Consider the following 21,077-nt stretch of genomic DNA (forward strand, 5'->3'; position numbering starts at 1 on the left):
GCTTTATTGAGGTACTTGACATATAACAGATTGCATATATTTAAAGTTTGAGGAGTTATGCTTATGTGTATATGGTGTGAAAAACACCACCACAGTCCATAAAATGAACATTTTCTTTGTGTGTGTGCGTGTATGTGTGTGTGTTTTAATTGATTTCAGAGAGTAAGGGAAGAGAGAGAGAGAAACATCAATGATGAGAGATAATCATGGATCAGCTGCATCCTACATGCCCCCTACTGAGGATCGAGCCTGCATCTCAGGCACATGCCCTGACTAGTTATCAAATCAAACTGTGACCTTCTGGTTCATAAAAAAATAAATTATTTTATTTATTTATTTATTTTCTTTATTAAGGTGCTACATATGTGTCCTTATCCCCCCATTGCTCCCCCCACCCCGCCGGTATAGGTTGATGCTCAACCATTGAGCCACACTGGCCAGGCTAAAATGAATATTTTCACCAACCATAAGTTTTCTTGTTTACGAAACTCAAGTTCTTTCACTTTCTTTCCCCTCATTCTGAGGAAATCACTAATTCGATATATGACATTGTAGATTAGCTTCCAATTTTTCTAGAATTTTATATGAATGGAATTGTACAGTATGTGTGCTTTTTTTGGGTTTTTTTTGGAGGCATCTGGCTTCTTTTATTCAGTATAAGTATTTTTAGATTCAGCCATGTTACTGACTATGGCAATAGCTCATTTTTTTAAATTTTTTATTGCTAAGCAGTATCTTATGCTATTGATTTATCACAGGTTTTTTTTGCCCATTCACTTACTGAAGGACATTTTTCTTTCTAGTTTGGGAATATGCAAAGTTGCTAGGATAAGTATACGTCTTTGTATAAATTTATGTACATGTCCTTATATGAATATATTCTTTAATTCTCTTGAAATGGCTGGATCACACAGTAGAGTTCTACTGAACTTTAACAAACTGCTAAATCAAAGTGTTTGTGCCATTTAGATTTTCCTGACATTATATGAACACTTTATTGTTTGATGTCCTCACCAACACTTGGCATGGTTAGGGCTTTGTATTTATAGCCATTTTAGAGGGTACATAGTGGTACCATTTGATGGTTTTAATTTGCATTTTCCTAATAACTTATAATGTTAAACATTTTTTTGTGGGTTTATTTGCCCTTTGTGTATCTTTTTGGTGAAGTGTTCTTTAAAATCTCCATTTTTAAAAAATATATGTATTTTATTGATTTTTTACAGAAAGGAAGGGAGAGGGAAAGAGAGTTAGAAACATCAGTGAGAGAGAAACATCGATCAGCTGCCTCCTGCACACCTCCTACTGGGGATGTGCCCGCAACCAAGGTACATGCCCTTGACTGGAATCAAACCTGGGACCTTTCAGTTTGCAGGCCAACACTCTATCCACTGAGCCAAACTGGTTAGGGCTAAATCCCATGTTTTTATTGGCTCATCTTCTTATTATTGAGTTGTAAGAATTACTTTATTACTTTATTTATTTATTTATTTATTTATTTATTTATTTTTTATTCATTTATTTTCTTTATTAAGGTATTACATATGCGTCCTTATCCCCCCAATGTCCCCCCACCTCCTGCTCATGCCCTCATCCCCCTAGTGTCTGTGTCCATTGGTTATGCTTATATGCATGCATACAAGTCCTTCGGTTGATATTTCCCCCTCCTCTTACCCTCCCGTGCCTTCCCTCTGAGGCTTGACGGTCTCATGTTAGAATTCTTTATATGAACAAGTTATTTGTCAGATTATATGCTTTCTTGTTTTTTCTCCAGTCTGCAGCTTGTTGTTTCATTTTGTTAATAGTATTATGGGAAGTATAAAGGGTTTTTATTTTTTATTTTTTTTATTATTTTTTTATCTTTTTTTTTTTTATTGCTTAAAGTATTACAAAGGGTATTACATATGTGTCCATTTTATCCCCCCTCCTTAGACAGTCCCCTAGCCTCCCCTATCCCCCAGTGTCTTATGTCCATTGGTTATGCTTATATGCATGCATACAAGTCCTTTGGTTGATCTCTTACCCCCCTACCTCTTGCCCCCACAACCCTCCCTGGCCTTCCCGCTGCAGTTTGACAGTCTGTTTGAGGCAGCTCTGCCTCTGTATCTATTATTGTTCAAAAGTTTATAATGGTCTCTATTATCCATGAATGAGTGAGATCATGTGGTATTTTTCCTTCATTGACTGGCTTATTTCACTTAGCATAATGCTCTCCAGTTCCATCCATGACGTTGCAAATGGTAAGAGTTCCTTCCTTTCTAGAGCAGCATAGTATTCCATCGTGTAGATGTACCAAAGGGTTTTTATTTTAATGAAGTCCAATTTATCAGTTTTTCTTCTTTTATAGTTTGTGTTTTTGTGACCTGCTTGAGAAATCTTTCCAAAATCTAAGATCAACAAGGTTTCATTAGATGTTTTATTTTATATGTGTAATAGCTTTGTATATGGTTTTGAGAAAACCACATGTGCATGGTTTGAGAAAATGACTGGGGATTTTTGCGTATGGTTTGCGGAAAGGATAAGGAAATGATTAGCCTTTCTTTCCTCCCTGACTTCCTTCCTTCCTCTCCCCACCCTTTTATTTCCATTTGGCTTTTTCATTGTTCCAGCTCCGTTTGTTGAGAAGAGTCTCTTTTCCCATTGAATTCCTTCGGCATTTTTGTCGAAAATCAATGGGCCATACATATGTGTATTCCTTTTAGCCTTTGTGTTCTATACTACCAGTATTCATCTACATGTCTCTCTGTGTAGATTACCATCTTGATTGCTATAGCTTTATCGTAAGTTTTAAATTAAGTAATTAAGTTCTATAACTTTGTTATTATTATTATTTAAAATATATTTTTATTGATTTCAGAGAGGAAGGAAGAGGGAGATAGAGATAGAAACATCAATGATGAGAGAGAATCATTGATCGGTTGCCTTCTGCACATCCCATACTGGGGGTCAAGCCCACAGCCCTGGCGTGTACTCTTGGCTGCGATTGAACCTGGGACCCTTCAGTCTCCAGGCCAACGCTCTATCTCCTGAGTCAAACTGGCTAGGGCTAAGCTTTGTTATTTTTTTTTACAATTTTTTTTTGGATATTCTAACTCCTGTGCATTTAAAAAACAAACAAAAACCCAACTTGTCAGTTTCTACAAAAATGTTGCTTGTATTTTGATTGAGATTATATTGACTCTATAGATTTTTTAGTGATTTTTAATGGTTTACAGTTTATGTTTTAAATTGACACAGTCTGCACTTCAAGATACCACATCACCTAAAATAAATATTTCTTCTTTTTCTTTTTTACATTCAATATTATTTTGTATTAGTTTCAGCATAGCGGTTAGACAGTCATATCCTTTACAAAGTGCTCTCCTGATATTTCCATTACCTACCTGGTCTCAGACACAGTTATCACAATATTATTGACTATATTTCCTATGTTGTACTTTACATCCCCATAACTATTCTGAGCTTCTTTTTAGCGTATACTCTAAAACAGAATATTTCTTGGCATTTTTGCTGTTGCTTCCATATATTTTACTTTTGACATAAATTCTCAAGTATGTTTTATTATTTTGCTTTAAATTGTCAATCATCTGTTACAATATTTTTAAAAAATGTTTTTGGAAGGAAGCCACTATTTTCAGGCCTCACCTAATGCATAAGGAGGCATATTCCCTCTCCTTGAGGGCAGAGTATCTGCATAAATTATTTGGAATTCTTCTGCTCAGGAGATTTGTCTCTTCTTCATTTATTAATTTAAATAGTAATTTATTTATGGATTCATGGATATTTATTTTATACTTTGAGTTATGATCCAATACTACTTTATTTTCTTGCTAAAACTATTCCAGCTTTGGCCATTGGGAGCTCTTTCAGGGGTTCCTGTGCTCATTTGTTATACCCCCATCTATGTGGCTTTTTGTTTTTTGAGTACTTCCTTACTCTCATACTACAAAATGCTTCAGGCTCATATTCTTTTTAAAAAATATACATATTGATTTCAGAGAGTACAGGAGAGGAAGAGAGAGATAGAAACATCAATAATGAGAGAGAATCATTGATTGGCTGCCTCCTGCATGCTCCACATTGGGGATTGAGCCTGCAACCGGGGCATGTGCCCAGACTGGGATTCGAACCGTGAACTCCTGGTTCATAGGTGGACGCTCAACCACTACGCCTTGCTGGCTGGGCTTCAGGCTCATATTCTTTATATCTTGTCTCAGTCTTAGAAACAGCCATTTTGCCAAGGATCCTTGGTTCCTTTTATTGGAAATAAGTATTAGAAACAAAAACCTGGACATTAGGTATACTTGTTATCACAGGGGTATCTTTCCTTTTTTAAGTCCTCAAAGTTGACAGGGCAAAAAACATATGTGTATACTAGCTTGTGTATATACACATATCTATAAACATTTCTGTATGTCACCACCTGTATCTATTAAGCTGAACATGAATTTATATGGATTTTTTGAACTATAATCCATTACTATATGGGTCATTTGGGATTAACTTTAATTATATTTTATTTATTTGATTAGTTCATGTAGTTACATGGTTCAAAAGAGTAAAAGGGCATGTAATGAAAATTCTCTCTCCTACTCTTTTCTACCATCACACTGGTTCCCTCCTGGAGGTGACTAATGTTATCAGTTTCTTGTGGGAAATTGAATTGACCTTCATAGGACCTGCAAGAAACTTAATTTTCAAAGCAGGTTGACATATCTACTTTAATTTTATCCTGCAACAATAATGTGATTCAATCAAAGAAGTGGGTTCCAATACCATTTTAAAAGTAAGAGAACTGGAAAATAAAAATCTGTTTCCTCCCAATAAGAAAATTGTGTAAATGTGTAATAAGCACAATTTGAGAAGAATATAGAAATCTCCAAATTTTACAGTCAAGATTTGACTATAATATAAATCTCATGTTTGCTAGTGCCTAATGACTTGACTTTGCCATATGTTTTAAATTCTCTGCATCTCAACATTGGAATAATAATACCTATCTAATACAGCTGTTAATTATGCTTTCCATGGACTTAATCTAGCGCCTGGCATAAACTATGCTCAATGAATGGTAGTTATTATTTTTGAGTTGTTTTAGTGGTTGAGCATAAAATGCTAAACTGTTTTATTGTGCCAGTAATATTTATTTAAGTTAGACTCAAATATTGCATAGAGGGAGCTCTGGTTATTTCTAGTGACGAGAAATCTAGTCCATTGCTATCTAGGTAGGTCCATTGCTGAGAATCTAGAGGAAAGTTTCTGCTTCCACTTCTAGATAAAGATGCAAAGTCTGGCCCAGGCTGGGTAGCTCAGTTGGTTAGAGCATCTTCCAGATACACCAAAGTTGTGGGTTTGATCCCTGGTCAGGGCACATACAAGAGTCTACCAGCGGCCGTAGCCAGTTTAGCTCAGTGGATAGAGTGTCAGCCCATGAAGGGTCCCAGAGTTGATTCCGGTCAAGGGCATGTACCTCGGTTGCAGGCTTGATACCCGGCCCTGACGGGGTATGTGCGGGAGGCAACCAGTCAATGTGTCTCTCTCACATTGATGTTTCTCTCTCTGTCTCTCCCCCTCCCTTCCACTCTCTCTAAAAATCAATGGAAGAATATTCTCAGGTGAAGATTAACAACAACAACAACAAAAGAATCTACCAATGAATGCATAAAAATGTGGAACGACAAATTGATGTTTCTCTCCTTCTCTCTCTCTAAAATCAATCAATGAAAAATATGCAAAGTCAAATTTTTTAAAAAATTAAAATTTATTTAAATTGTAAAATTACTTTTGCCTCCAATAATGACACACAGGAGCTTCTGTTGAGTATGTAAAGCATTTTGGGGAGGCCTTTGTAAAACAGTTAATTTGTATCCCGAGGAGAGCTGCTTACCCATAGATGAGATTCTAAAGATCTATTGAAGTGACAGTTTGGCAGTAAGAGAGGACATTTCTCTTTATTTAAACTGCTCTTTACAGCAGACACTTAACCTGGCTAATCAAATGTGACTTTTATCATCAAAATCAGTAAGGCATGAAAAACCTTTATCAAATCTTTCATTACATTGCCCTTTTGAAAGTCTGATCTCTTGTGCCTATTTAAGAGCTGCCACTTGGTGTTCCCTCTGCCGTCCAGGATTTGTTAATCCCCATGGAAGTTCTCTAATGTTCATGTTTGTAAAAGAGTTTGTATTGACCTCTTGGATAATTAGTATCCCGTCTCTCCTACTCTTTAACTTGCAGTTTGTAAACGATTTAGTGCTACTTTCTCTAAAGTCATAGCCTTTCCCAAGTTTATCTCCTGATCTTACATAATTCTTATCAAGAAGAGGGAAATCACTGGTACACACCATAGGGATAAGTTAACTAAGGCGAAGAGGGTACGCAAGCACAGTTGACACTTGAATAACACAGGTTTGAAATGCATAGGTCTCCTTTAAGGCAATTAAAAAATTAATACTGTAAATGTATATTCTCTTCCATATGTGTTTTTAAAAAATAATTTTTAGAGAGAGGAAGGAAGAGAGAGAGAGAGAAAGAAACATCTATAGGTTACCTCCTGCATGCACCCTAACCGGGGATCAAACCTGCACCCAGAGTATGTGCTCTGACTGGGAATTGAACATGCCACATTTTGGTGTATGGGACAGTATTCTAACCAACTGAGCCACCCTGGCCAGGGCTTCCTTATGATTTTCTTTTAAAAAAAAAATATATATTTTATTGATTTTTTACAGAGAGGAAGGGAGAGGGATAGAGAGTTAGAAACATCAATGATGAGAGAGAGTCATTGTTCAGCTGCCTCCTTCATGCCCAACACTGGGGATTGAGCCTGCAAACAAGGTACATGCCCTTGACTGGAATCGAACCCAGGATCCTTGAGTCCGCAGGCCAACACTCTATCCACTGAGCCAAACCAGTCATGGCTGATTTTCTTAATAACATTTTTTTTCCTAGCTTACTTTAGTGTAAGAATACAGTATCATTCAAAATACATGATAAATGACTATGTTATTAACTAGAGGCCCATTGCAGGAAGATTCCTGCAAGAATAGGGCTTCCTCAGGCCAGAGCGAAGCAGTGGAGAAGGGAGCAAAGCTCGCCAAGGCAGGCTTCACTCACTTCTCCGCCGCCTCTCTCCCTCCTGTCTCCACTGCCTGGCTTCCTCCCGTCTCTGCTGCTGTCCAGCCCAGCTGCCCCGGGTTGCACACAGGAGGCCCGGATGGTGGTGGGCAGGTGGTGGATCATTGCTGTCCCGCCCAGCTGCCCCGGGTCACACACAGGAGGCCCGGATGGCGGTGGGGCAGGTGGTGGATAGCACTGTCCTGCCTTGCCTGCAGTATGCAAATTAACGGCCTTCTTTGTTGGGTTAATTTGCATACTCTTCTGATTGGCTGATGGGCGTAGCGAAGGTATGGTCAATTAGCATCTTTGTCTTTTATTAGTGTAGATATGGCTTCCTGTTAACAGTAGGCTATTAGTAGTTAAATTTTTTTGGGGTAAAAAGTTACAGATCCCTTTAACCCTGCATTGTTTAAGGGTCAATTGTACTTCCAAATTTACTTACTCCGACTTTTTGTCCTTTGTAATGCCAACTGAAGGTCGTTGTTGCCAAGTCAACACTGACAGAAGTCCTTAATTTGAGTGAAGGGAGAGAGACTTTATTCAGTGCAAACAGCTCAGTTATGATACACCTTGTCTTTGGAATAGCATGGCTGTGATACAGGTCAATTATGACACAGTATAGCTGTTAGACAGCACAGGTATGAGTTGGCCCAGGTGAGGCAGCCCTGATGATACAGCTCAGGTGGAGTGAGACAGCTTCATGCCAGTGTTGCAGCTCAGCTGATGCTGAAGCTAATGAAAAAAGTCTGCATGGAAACTGAAAGTGTGCTCTCCAGAGACTGGGGAGGCAAATGAGGACTCCAAATCCTTACAGTTTGATTGGTCCAAATAGCATTATCCTGATTGGTCTGAATAGAGTTGCTCTGATTGGATGGTGACAATGCAAATAAGGATATAGCTGTGTGCAGCTCTGATTGGACAGGGAAAGTATCAGTTCTACTGCTCAAATTTGGATCCTAGGAGCTCTGTTATAAGGGTTGACTGGGCAGAAGCACAGTGCTGGACGCTTGGCAGCCCAGTCCATGGCTTTTCATTGAAATGCAAAGTGCCTGAGGGATCTCTATGAACAATGGCTGCTGGACTTGGAGTATGAATTTTAGCCCAATTAACCAGAAAGAGCCCTTTTTTGGCAGGTATACGCTTCTTGGATTCAACAGTAGTTAGCAAATACAACTATGAAGACCTAGATGTTGCCCTGGCTGGTGTGGCTCAGTTTGTTGGAGTGTCACCCTGTGCACCAAAGAGTTGAAGTTTCAGTTCTCCATCAGGGTACATACTCAGGTTTCGGGTTTGAATCTCAGTCTGGGCGTGTGCAGCAACTGACCAATGTTTCTCTCCCTACCCCCCCCCCCTCCTCTCCCTGTTTCTCTCTATACTAGTAAATAAATAAATAACCTAGATTTAGTACACGTAGGGACATATATGTAAGTTGGTGTATTATATTACTTTTACTTTAAGCTTTGTTTTGTTTTTATTCCCAGGTGTGTTTTTAAATCAACCTCTAATTTTATGATAAAGTCATTTGTTTTTATAATTAGTCATCATGCAATGGTATTTGCCCTGTTTATGTCTCATTTTCTATAATTTAACTAGGAATTTCCAGCTAAATAAGCCTCAGTCAGCTTATTTCTTGGTTTAGAAAAATGCAGATTTCATCTAATTGGTGAATCAATCTCTGTCTATTACATACCCTCATGAAGTGCAGAGTCTAGGGAATAATTTTACATCACAGACCTGCTAGTCTGGGTAAAACTGCTTCTATGGGCACTTGGAAATAAAATGCAAATTTTCTTTGGTGATTGTAGCTTGACAGATGTGTTACTAAATTCCAGCACACAACCAATTCTAAAGGTAAATTGTCAACTAGTTATAAGTTTTTTAAACAGAAGAGAAATATGCAAGTCCACAAATGTCAGGATTTGGCAGATACTGCTTAATAAGATAGCATTTGGCTTTGAAAGACTTAGATAAAATAGTGACTTATAATATCTAATGGTGCTGGGGTTTTCCAATGGTTGCCAAACCTAAGTGTATTAATTACACAGTTATCTGTACTAACTTAATAAATGAAAATATTTGGAGGAAGTGAGATTTATGAGAAACAAAACTGATTTGGCTACTCTAGAAGCTATGATGTGGGGCAATTTATTTAACTGTGTGTGTACATGCTGTGTCTTATTCCTCTCATTTATAAATTTCTGGCTACTTTTAATGGTGCATGGTGTGGAACAGAACTGTATAATGGAATTATCTCTGATGATGGAGATGCTCTATATCTTTACTGTCCAATATGGTAGCCACTAGACTCATTTGACACCTGAACACTTGAAATGTAGCTAATGCAAATGAGTAACAGAATTTTAAATTTAATTAACTTAAATTTAAATAGCTATATGTGGCAAATGAGTACTGTTTTGCACAGTACAGTTCTAGACACTGACATACCAGCCATACTCTCTTTCTAGGCACAAGTGAGAACAGCAGCTAGGTTAACATGCATTGTAGAGGAGCGACCACTAAATACTTCTATTGCAGATGTAGAACAGAATTCTCTTTTCTCTTACCCCAAGGTAAACAGTATCTAATCATTTACTTGATTAGTATCATGACTTTTATCAACTCTTTTCTTATTTTTATTTATGATAAGAATTGATAGTCCTTGACTTCTTTGTAGTTTTTCTTTACTTAGCACCCATTTATTGGGCATCTATTATGTGTTGTTAGTCATTATCTCAGCATTGGAAATACAACAGTAAATAAGACTGACTGATCAGGACCCTGCTATCACTGAAGTTACACTAACACATAATTACAAAACAATTTATTTTTAAATGTTTTTATTTATTTTAGAGAGAGAGGGAGAGGAAGAGAGAGATAGAAACATCTTTCTGCATGTCCCCCACTGGGGATCAAGTCCACAATGCAGGCATGTGCCCTGACCGGGAATTGAACTGTGGCTTCCTGGTTTATAGATTGACACTCAACTACTGAGCAACACTGGCCAGGTACAATAATTGAAGTTTCAGTAAAAGTAATCTATTTCAGGAAAGAATTATAGGAAAAGTTAAATTTATTTTTTAAATAAATTTGAAACATAAGCCATATAAAAGCTATGAAATATAATTCAAAATATTAATTTAAAGTTCAAAGGCTATATAATATGTTTGCATGTTTCTTCATGTAGTGTTACAATTAATAGCCAAACATACTGGAATTCTTATGGAAGTATTTATTTCTCATTAATTAACAATGCATTAGTCCATTCATTGTATCATATGAACTCTCTCAATATTAATTAGACTATTTTAATATTTTTTGAATTAATAATAGCACAGTGAATGCCTAGGAAATGAATAACTCGCAATCACTAGATAGAAACAGGCAACAATTCAATATTCCAGTTTCTTCCACAGTGATTTTTCATTTTGTGTGTCAGTATTTTCTAAAGACAGAGTTTAAAGGAGATGCGTGCTAATCCTTGGGAAATACTGTTTAGTCAAGGGCTGCTTAGCCACAAAGAGCTATGCTCAGAGACCTGAGTAAGCAAGCCTGGGGTCATTGTGCTGCCAGAGGGTGGCTGGGGTAGTGGACTCCTAAGAGATGACAATATGACTTCAAAGGGATGCTCAGACCAGAGCAGAGGAACCAGTGTCTAAGGTCAGGCCAAGAAGATGAATTAATTCCTCACAAGGTCCTAGTCATAGGGAGATCAGCTATTTGAATGAAGAAGGGGAAATAAATACAGTAAGAATTTAAAAGTGGGCTTAGGGGAATATTCAAATGGTTGCTGTGTCTTCCAAAGTCTTAAAATCTGACAAAGAGTGATTTTCCCCCACATATGTTTGTATAGTATTAAACTCTCTATAAATTTGAATAAGTGAAATTAAGCTAGTCACTGAACCTTGTAGTTCTGATATGGAATGAAGAATTCTAATTCATTGCATTTGACTGAGCTCAGTCTATTACCATTACAGGTACAACTTGGCAATAAATTTAAGTTTTAGCTTTTTCACCAGCTACAAAATCTTGGACAAAGAACTTTACTTCTCTTAGCTGCATTTCCTCATATGCAAAATGGAGTAATGGTTAGGGGAGAAGTCTTAATTCAACATCTAGCATAAAGTATGTGCTTAAAAATTATGGCAATGATTATTATTTACATTTTGGAAAACCTTTGCATCTTCAGATTATCAAAACATTTGAGTTTGGCAGATTATGTAGGAATAATGGAAGGAGTTGTTTTTTTTTTTGAAAAAATTTCCATTACATATATAAAATACTCAGACACATTTCTCCTAGGTTAATCTGGGTGAGAATTCACAAAGCCCTTCCACACAAACATATCCAACAGGACTATAAAAATATGCAAAATTTAACTTAGAAAAATCATATCTATGCTCACACATGGTTGGCAGCAGAGATGACCAGCCCTCACTGCAGGCCTCACCTAACTGTCCTCTGCCTATTTTATATTAAATAAATATAAATCTGTTCTGGTGTTGATGAATTACTGGTCAAATCTAATCTCCACCTATGTGTTTTTAGGGAGGGAAGTCAAATATATTGTACAATCATTAAAATGTTAACTCAATTTAAATCTAGGGTCTAAGTTTTGATATTTTAATTTCTTTGGAATGTAAGTCACTTTTTGCAAGTGAGGCAACAGAATCAAACGAAGGCAGTCTTGCCCCCTAGGGATCCAGGCCAAGTCTTGCAATCTTTAGCAAAATGACATCATAATACAAGGTGCTCACAATAGGGTAATAAACTCTAAACCAACAACCACTTAGTTACATTTTTCCTTAGTAAACAGCCAAAAGTCCAGTCCTTAAAGGCATGATATACAGAGAATCTTGACCTATAAAGGACACAATGACTCAAATTATATGCTGGCCAACATATTTGTGAAACAAACCAGAACTGGCCAACGATTAGTGAACAGAGAAAGTTTTTACATTTTGAAAGCTTGCTCTGAGGTTTAAAAATTCCTGGTTGCTGTTAATAAGAAAGCAAGTAAAAATATTATAGATGCACCACACCAATATTTGATTTTGCCAAGGTCTTCTACTAGAAATGAAGTTAAGAGATTAATATAGGGGATAAGATACTTACATATTTTCAACATAAATCGCTTAGTAATAAGAAAGCTGACATACTGCCTTCTTCCATTTGCCCCAAGAACAAACTGACAAAACCATTTAAAAGAAAGAAATGCTCAGCTCTAAAAAGGGTGGTGGCAGCAACACTACCCACTACAGACTGACCTCCCATTTTCCCATACAATTGACATTGCTATTCTTTGATGATACAGGTTCATATGGGAAAATTTGTCACAAGCTTTTGCCAGGGCCAGGAGATGGAAAATGGAGCATGTCCTAATCAGCTGTTAGTAAGCTCAGTTAACATCTTTAGGATGGGCACATAGAACCTGGCCATAGCTTTGTTAGACATCTTCAAACAACAGAACTCCTTAGCCCTTAGCCAGTTTCTGCTCAATGTCTTAAAGCTGGGCTCAGTTTCATCTGACTCGTCTCAGGTCTGAGGTGCATGCTAGTCATCAAAGCCTGTAATGTCATTGTATGAGTAACCCTGTAGCCTTTGTCTGCATGGTAGGCGATATGCAGCTAGTAAAATCCTGGCAGGAACACCAGGATGCCGGTGATCTGTAGGGGATGGCCTAGTCTGCCCAGCACTTTTTTTGCTGATATAGCAATGCAGGATGGCACCCGTGATGATGAGAAAGGTGTCAATCAAAAACAGCTCTGCAGCAAGTGCTGTGATCTTACACGGGATCTCAGGAGGGCTTTTCTTAAACTGAAGGTCAATGTAGCCATCCTGTGTGCTGGAGAGTCTTGAGTACTTCATTTACCACTGGGGATTCAGTAGTTAGGTTGGTACAAGATGGCTATGACACGTTGATACAGTTACAGTGGGGGTGCGGCATCAGGCCACCAGCTCACACATGGTTGGCAGCAGAAATGACCAACCCTCACTGCAGGCCTCACTTAACTGTCCTCTGCCTATTTTGCTAACTCAAGTTTTATTGGAACACAGCAAAGCTTCTTTGTTTATGTATTGCTTACGATTTCTTTTGCACTGCAATAGCAGAGTCGAGTAGATGTATAGAGAATGTATAGCTCCCAAAACTTAAACTGTTTACTATCTGGCTCTTTAGAAAAAAATGTGCTGACCACTGATACACTATACACATATATGTGTGTATTTATGTATATAATATATCTATAGGTATATAAATTATATAGATGTATAAATATGTATTTACATAAATATACACTATAAACATATTTTAGCAATCTATATACATACACAAACAGAAAATATAAGCATTACTATTTACTTATTATTTACAAAGTGCCAAGCATTTTGCATGTATAGGTGCACATAATTTTATTTTATTTATTTATTTATTTATTTTTTATTGCTTAAAGTATTACAAAGGGTATTACATATGTGTCCATTTTATCCCCCCACCCTAGGCAGTCCCCTAGCCTCCCCTAACCCCCAGTGTCTTATGTCCATTGGTTATGCTTATATGCATGCATACAAGTCCTTTAGTTGATCTCTTACCCCCCTACCTCCTGCCCCCCAACCCTCCCCAGCCTTCCCGCTGCAGTTTGACAATCTGTTTGAGGCAGCTCTGCCTCTGTATCTATTATTGTTCAAAAGTTTATAATGGTCTCTATTATCCATGAATGAGTGAGATCATGTGGTATTTTTCCTTCATTGACTGGCTTATTTCACTTAGCATAATGCTCTCCAGTTCCATCCATGCCGTTGCAAATGGTAAGAGTTCCTTCCTTTTTAGAGCAGCATAGTATTCCATCGTGTAGATGTACCACAGTTTTCTAATCCATTCATCTACTGATGGGCACTTAGGCTGTTTCCAGATCTTAGCTATGGTGAATTGTGCTGCTATGAACATAGGGGTGCATATATCCTTTCTGATTGGTGTTTCTGGTTTCTTGGGATATATTCCTAGAAGTGGGATCACAGGGTCAAATGGGAGTTCCATTTTCAGTTTTTTAAGGAAACTCCATACTGTCTTCCATAGTGGCTGCACCAGTCTGCATTCCCACCAGCAGTGCACAAGTGTTCCTTTTTCTCCACATCCTCTCCAGCACTTGTCGTTTGTTGATTTGTTGATGATAGCCAGTCTGACAGGTGTGAGATGGTACCTCATTGTTGTTTTGATTTGCATCTCTCGGATGATTAGTGACTTTGAGCATGTTTTCATATGTCTCTTGGCTTTCTGAATGTCCTCTTTTGAGAGGTGTCTATTGAGGTCCTTTGCCCATTTTTTGATTGGATTGTTTATCTTCCTTTTGTTAAGTTGTATGAGTTCCCTATAAATTTTGGAGATTAGGCCCTTATCAGATATGACATTGGCAAATATGTTTTCCCACACAGTGGGTTTTCTCGTTTTGTTGATGATTTCTTTTGCTGTGCAGAAGCTTTTTATTTTGATGTAGTCCCATTTGTTCATTTTCTCTTTAGTTTCAAGTGCCCTAGGAGCTGTATCAGTGAAGAAATTGCTTCAGCATATGTCTGAGATTTTGTTTCCTTTGGATTCTTCTAGAATTTTTATGGTTTCCTGTCGTACATTTAAGTCCTTTATCCATTTTGAGTTTATTTTTGTGTATGGTGTAAGTTGGTGGTCTAGTTTCATTTTCTTGCATATGTCTGTCCAATTTTCCCAACACCATTTATTGAAGAGACTATCTTGGCTCCATTGTATGTTCTTGCCTCCTTTGTCAAATATTAATTGAGCATATTGGTTCGGGCCGATTTCTGGGCTCTCTATTCTATTCCATTGATCTATATGCCTATTCTTGTGCCAATACCAGGCAGTTTTGAGAACAGTGGCTTTGTAATACAACTTGATATCTGGTATTGAGATCCCACCTACTTTGTTCTTTTTCAGGATTGCTGCAGCTATTCGGGGTCTTTTTTTACTCCAGATGAATTTTTGGAGAGTTCGTTCTAGATCTCTGAAGTATGCCGTTGGTATTTTAATGGGAAGTGCATTGAATTTATAGATTGCTTTGGGTAGTATGGACATTTTAATGATGTTGATTCTACCAACCCATGAACACGGTATGTTCTTCCATCTGTTTATGTCTTCCTCTATATCTTTTTTCAACGTCCTGTAGTTTTCTGAGTAGAGGTCTTTTACCTCTTTAGTTAAGTTTATTCCTAGGTAGCTTAATTTTTTTGGTGCGATGGTAAACGGGATTGTTTTTATAATCTCTCTTTCTGAAAGTTCACTATTGGTGTATAGAAATGCCTCAGATTTCTTGGGGTTAATTTTGTATCCTGCTACATTGCCAAATTCATGTATTAAGTCTAGTAGCTTTTTGATGGAGTCTCTAGGGTTTTGTATGTATAATATCATGTCGTCTGCAAATAAGGACAGTTTTACTTCCTCTTTTCCAATTTGGATGCCTTTTATTTCTTCTTCTTGCCGAATTGCAATGGCTAACACTTCCAGTACTATGTTGAACAGGAGTGGTGAGAGGGGGCATCCCTGTCTTGTTCGGTGCACATAATTTTAATATTTACTTGGCAGTTAATATCTTTTTGTAGAGAGGAGGAAATTGAGGCTCAGAGAGATTAAGTGACATATTCAAGATTGCACAGTGAATAAGTAGCAGAGCGATGCCATAAACTTATGCATATGACCTAAGGGCCCAGGTTGCTTAAACTAAATGATAGTGCAGCCTCATACAGCCTTTACTGCAGGAAGTCGCATGTGGAAGAGAGCCATGGGCATTTGCAGCTACTTAGCTGTGAAGAAGGGCTCATGGAAGAGGAAGGGGTGTTTTGCTATTCAAGTTGTTAGGAAGGTGTATGTGTGTTTGTGCGTGCGTGTGTGTGTGTGTGTGTGTGTGTAATGTACTATGATCACTCAGAATCCCCAGAAAGCCATCTTTTATTTGCTCTTAAAGGAAAGAACAATTCAAGCTCCCCTGTGGTTGTCATAAGTTCACTCTGGCATATGTACCTGTCAGCATCTATGATCACATGGAAACTGTTAGTTTATCAATGTAACACTGAAAGTGGCAGGAAGCTAAAGACTTTTTATAGGAATTGCAGGAAATTCTGAGCAGTAATGCAATGTATTTATATTTGGAAAATAATTTTTAGAATCTGCTAGAATGTAACATTACCTATGTCACCTTTTTGGTAATTTTTACAACTAGATAAAGTTTACAAATTGAAGTTCCTCGTGAGTCTGACTCAAGGATAAACTTTTGGTATTCCAAAGTTGTAGTTAGCCATGGACAGTCATGTATGGCTCTTTCAAAGTTCTATCACTACTTTCAACAATAAAGATTAAGAAAAAAACTACCCCCACATAAAAAACAATAACAAAGTTTTATCTCTAGATTTTTAAGCATTGCATCTGAAAGAAAAAGATGAGTTTTTTAATATTTAAAATGACATATATGTGTTTAAGATAAGCTAATATTTCATTAGTAGTGCTAACAGATACTAGATTTGTGCATACTACTGTGGTTAGGGCTAGTTAATTTTTATAAATCTCTAACAGTAGCCCCATTGTGTGTGTGTGCGCGTGCGTGCGTGTGTGTGTGTGTGTGTGTATATATATATATATATATATATATATATATATATATATATATGCTAATAAAAGGGTAATATGCTCATTAGACTGGATGTCTTCTGGGCATCCTTTCAGACAAAGCCGTAGAAGCTGTGAGGGCCAAGGGCTGGTGGCACGGGAGAGGCGGGGCAGCACTGGTGGGCCCAGGTCAGTCCCACCCATGCTGCGCAGCCCCCTCCATCCACAGAGGCGGGTGCTGGGAGAGGCGGGGCAGCCCATGTCCCGAAGCCTCCACAGAGGCTGGACAGGGTGTGACCTCAGTGTCTCAACCTCCCACAGCTCCTCTCCCAGCCGGCCTGGCCCCAGATCGCCCCCAGTGGGTGCGGGGTGGGGCCAGTACTAAGAAGCAAGGGCCTAGGGTTAGCAGCCCCAGCAGCTGGCTTTGGCAGCAGCAGCGGGGTGATGGGGGTGGCGCCTTCCCCTGATCCTTCTGGTTACCTCCCACAGAGGGAGGCCACGGGAACCGGGCCTAAGCTGTCAGTAGGACATCCACTGAGGGTTCCCAGACTGTGAGAGGGGGCAGGAGGGGGCAGGCCAGGCTTGAGGGAACCACCCCAGTGCATGAATTTTCATGCACCAGGCCTCTAGTGTGTGTGTGTATGTATATATATATATAATTGTAGTCTTGAATTAATTAAATATTTATTAAAGATTGAACTGGAAAACCTTTAAATTGCAAGAGATGCATACACAGTGGATTCTCATTATTCATGGTTATTAGGTTCTATAAAGTAACCATGAACATTGGATTAGTAGATATCTAAGCATTGCTCCTGGGGAAATACAGGATTACGTTAAGACAGAGATTAGATGGAATTATGCAACTCCTTGGGTAACTGGTACCTTTGAGCAGATAAGGAAAATTTCTTCTACAGCCATTGGGAGAAGAAAATATCAGTAGCCAGGTTAAGATTTCAAATCTGCATTGGGAAAGAAGTTGACCTCACTTGGGATGTGGAAGAGCCCAGACAAAGGCTAGTTAGGTAATAATTGACATCTCCCCGTCTCTGCTCTCAGACATTGAGTTGATTATGCTTTTTAAATACTTTATGAATTCCATCTGGATCTCTTCAGGGTCACCCTCAAGATTCCAGTGCACCAGCTTTAGCTTGTTCAAGGGTGGCGACAAAGGCAGGTTTTCTTTATCCCTGTTAGAGCCTGGTTCGTGATGTATAATTAACAGACACTGAGAACTGAGTTTGTAAGAACTGCTGCTGAGCAAAGCAGGCATCCCACACCTCGATTTCCTTCAGGTGACTTGGGATGTCAGCATTGAAGATGATCACCACTCTTGAGAGTCCTGCATCAGCGCTGACCAGCAAGACTCAAACTTTGAGTTGCCGCCACACTCCCATAGCTCAAATTCTCGCCTTGTGCCTTTGCTGTTGCTGGTAACAAGTAGGTTCTCAAGTTCCAGGATTCCCCCTTCTTGGGTTGGGTTGTAGTCGGTGATGCCAGAATATCCTGTCAGGAAGTTGGCCAAAACAGTTTTTCCACTCTGGCAGGGCCCCACACAAAGGACCCAGGACTTAAGCAACCCGTCCATAGACAGCAGGCTCACCAGAGCTCACTCCAGCTCCAGGTGCACGCACTTGTACACCTGGTGTCTTCCTTTGTGCACTCCATTGCATCAACTCTGTAAATGTCCTGTAGGTGGTTTATTGCTCATTAATTACTAAGGCCAATAATTAAAAATATATCTTATAGTACTTATTACAATTTAAAAGGGATGGTAACAGCTTTATTCCAAATGCAATTAGGAAACAGAGATTAGAGCTTAAAACATCTTCTTTCATGGATTTGGGATTTAAGCTAATTCCTAGCATGTGGGTGCTTAAACAAATTCATGTTCTTGCATTTGGTAAAATTTTTTCCAATAAAGATGTATATTTAAAAATGTGTGATTTTTTAGTTGAATGTGCAAAAGTAAGTATGTCATGCCTTGGATCAGCCTTTTTTAGGGTGTTGAATAGGACTTTGTATGTGTTTAGATTGTATTCAGCCAAAAGTAAAATTGTCTCGAAGCTCATGTTGAAACTCTTAAGTGCAATATTTATTGCTTTTCAAGGTTTTACATTTATATGCAGATATACTGTTATGAAACCTTATTTGATATTCAAGTGTTCACTTTATATCTTCCACTCCCCCTGAGGACTGTTTTTACTGTCAATACACACTTTCTATGTCGTTTTCATTATTACTAGTAATGCTACTAGTGGCAATACAGTTTAACAGCAGTAAATAATCATTGCTGGGGAAGTTGTTTATGGTCCTAGAAATATAATACTTAAAAATATTTTTGCAGGGTTTTATTCAGACTTCATTATGTAGCAAGCTTTAATTTAAAAAAGAATAAAGGAACCCTAGCCCGTTTAGCTCAGTGGATAGAGCATCAGTCTGTGGACTGAAGGGTCTCAGGTTCAATTCTGGTCAAGGGCATATGCGTGGGTGTGGGCCCAATCCCCAATGGGGGGCATGCAGGAGGCAGCCGATCAATGATTCTCTCTCATCATTGATGTTTCTATCTCCCTCTCCATCTCCCTTCTTTGAAATCAATAAAAATACGTGTTTTTTTTTTTAAAGATAAAGGAAAATCAAGTAGAGAAGGAACAAAAGGCAACTAAATGGTGAGCTGTTGAACATTTGGGTGATATAAATTTATGTAAGTCTCAAAAGTATGAGAAAAAACAACAATCTAGCTCTCCATGGTGAAATAAACAAGATGGGAGCTGTCTCTTCCCAAACTGTATTTTAATGTGTTTCTATTTTTATTCTAGTCTTTTTATATAATGGTGGATAGTAATTAATTTATTTGGCATTTCTCATGCCAATGTTACTTCATGCATATCTAATATACCTTAATTAGAATTGGGAGGAATTTTCTGGTATAATGGACTAACTCTAATGCAGTATTTATTGAGAGAATATAAATGTTTTCACATGATTCCCACTGCAGTTTACTAATTAATATATTCTTACTCTAGAATATCAAGAGTGATATTGGAATTTATACTAAATGAAATACCAGTAGTTTAAAAATTGGTTCATATTTATGTTGGTGCTTAATGCATCCTTTATAAGGACAAATTACCCAGCAACCAGTTTTCCTTCTGAACTATATTTCTACTTTGTATTTTGTCGATTGGAAATCTTACAAGTTGAACTGGATTTCTGTTAGTTGAACTAGCCTCAGCTCTGGAGAGTCAGGTTATGAGAATTGAATCCTAGCATGTGGGTGCTTAAACAAATTCATGTTCTTGCATTTGGTAAAAAAGAAACTAGAACCCCCATTTTTGTGTGATTGTGATATAAAGCTTGGTAAATTCAATATTTTTTACTGCCTTTGGTGTACATAATTACTCTATGTCAGTGGTTCTCAACCTTGGCTGCACATTAGAATCATCTGGAATCTTTTCAAAATCCTGATTTCTGGGCCTCATCCACTGGAAATTCTGTTTCTTTGTTACTAATGTTGTGGTCCCACCCCATAACAAAGGAACAGTATTTCTGGAGGATGAGGCCCAGAAATCAGGATTTTAAAAAGATTCCCAGGTGATTCTAATGTGCAGCCAAGGTTGAGAACCACTGCTCTGTGTGATTTCTATGAGTTAACTCCATTTTTAATGCTTGGGAAAAATTGTTTAAGACTCATGTTCCCATGGCCATGCTTCTAGACTATTATATTTCTACCTCTACTACTTCTAATAAAAAATTTTAATCTTTTCATTTATTTATTTTTAACAAAAAGGCATTCCGATCACTTAAATGGGTTTTAGATATGAGTGCGGAATCAGTTTAAAATCAAGAGTTATCCTCTGAACATTGTAGGCAATTGTCAGACAGATGGACCTATGTTTTATTTTATTAAATATTTTATCCTCACCCAAGGATATTTTTGTTTATTTACTTATTGCCGGAGTCCAACCCCAGCAGGTCCAGGGGTCCCCAAAGGTGTGGATGGAGTCGGCGAAGAAGGAATGACACAGAGACAGAGTTCAGTTGATCAGCAGCCTAGCCAGGATCTCTAGCCAGGATCTCCAGCCAAGTTCTGGTCTGGATCTCCAGAGAGGTTCTGGTTCGGATCTCCAGCCAAGTTCTGTGTCCATGTTCTCTTGCTAGGTTCTCCAGGTTCTCCAGCCAGGTTCTGTAGCCATGTTCCCTCACTAGGTTCTTCAGCCAGGTTCTGACCAGGTTCTCCAGCCAGGTTCAGTCACCAGGTTCTAGTCAGGTTCTCTTGCCAATTTCTGTAGTCAGGTTCAGTCCAGGATCTTTTGCCATGTTCTCTCCAGCGAAGTTCTTCTGTCTCTAGGTT

General features: G+C 38.2%; 1 protein-coding gene and 1 pseudogene across 1 annotated transcript; both read right to left on the reverse strand.

Moving 5' to 3' along the window:
* Window positions 1-12,669: 12,669 nt before the first annotated feature.
* Window positions 12,670-12,984, reverse strand: LOC118675718 (transmembrane protein 230-like). The gene has a single exon (XM_036348536.1). It carries the CDS (start codon window positions 12,982-12,984, stop codon window positions 12,670-12,672), a length of 315 nt encoding a protein of 104 aa, XP_036204429.1.
* A 4,760-nt stretch (window positions 12,985-17,744) lies between these two features.
* On the reverse strand, window positions 17,745-18,311 carry LOC118675719 (annotated as a pseudogene).
* Between the last annotated feature and the right edge of the window lie 2,766 nt (window positions 18,312-21,077).

This window comes from Myotis myotis, unplaced genomic scaffold (assembly GCF_014108235.1).
Source record: "Myotis myotis isolate mMyoMyo1 unplaced genomic scaffold, mMyoMyo1.p scaffold_m19_p_2, whole genome shotgun sequence".
Lineage (NCBI taxonomy): Eukaryota > Metazoa > Chordata > Mammalia > Chiroptera > Vespertilionidae > Myotis > Myotis myotis.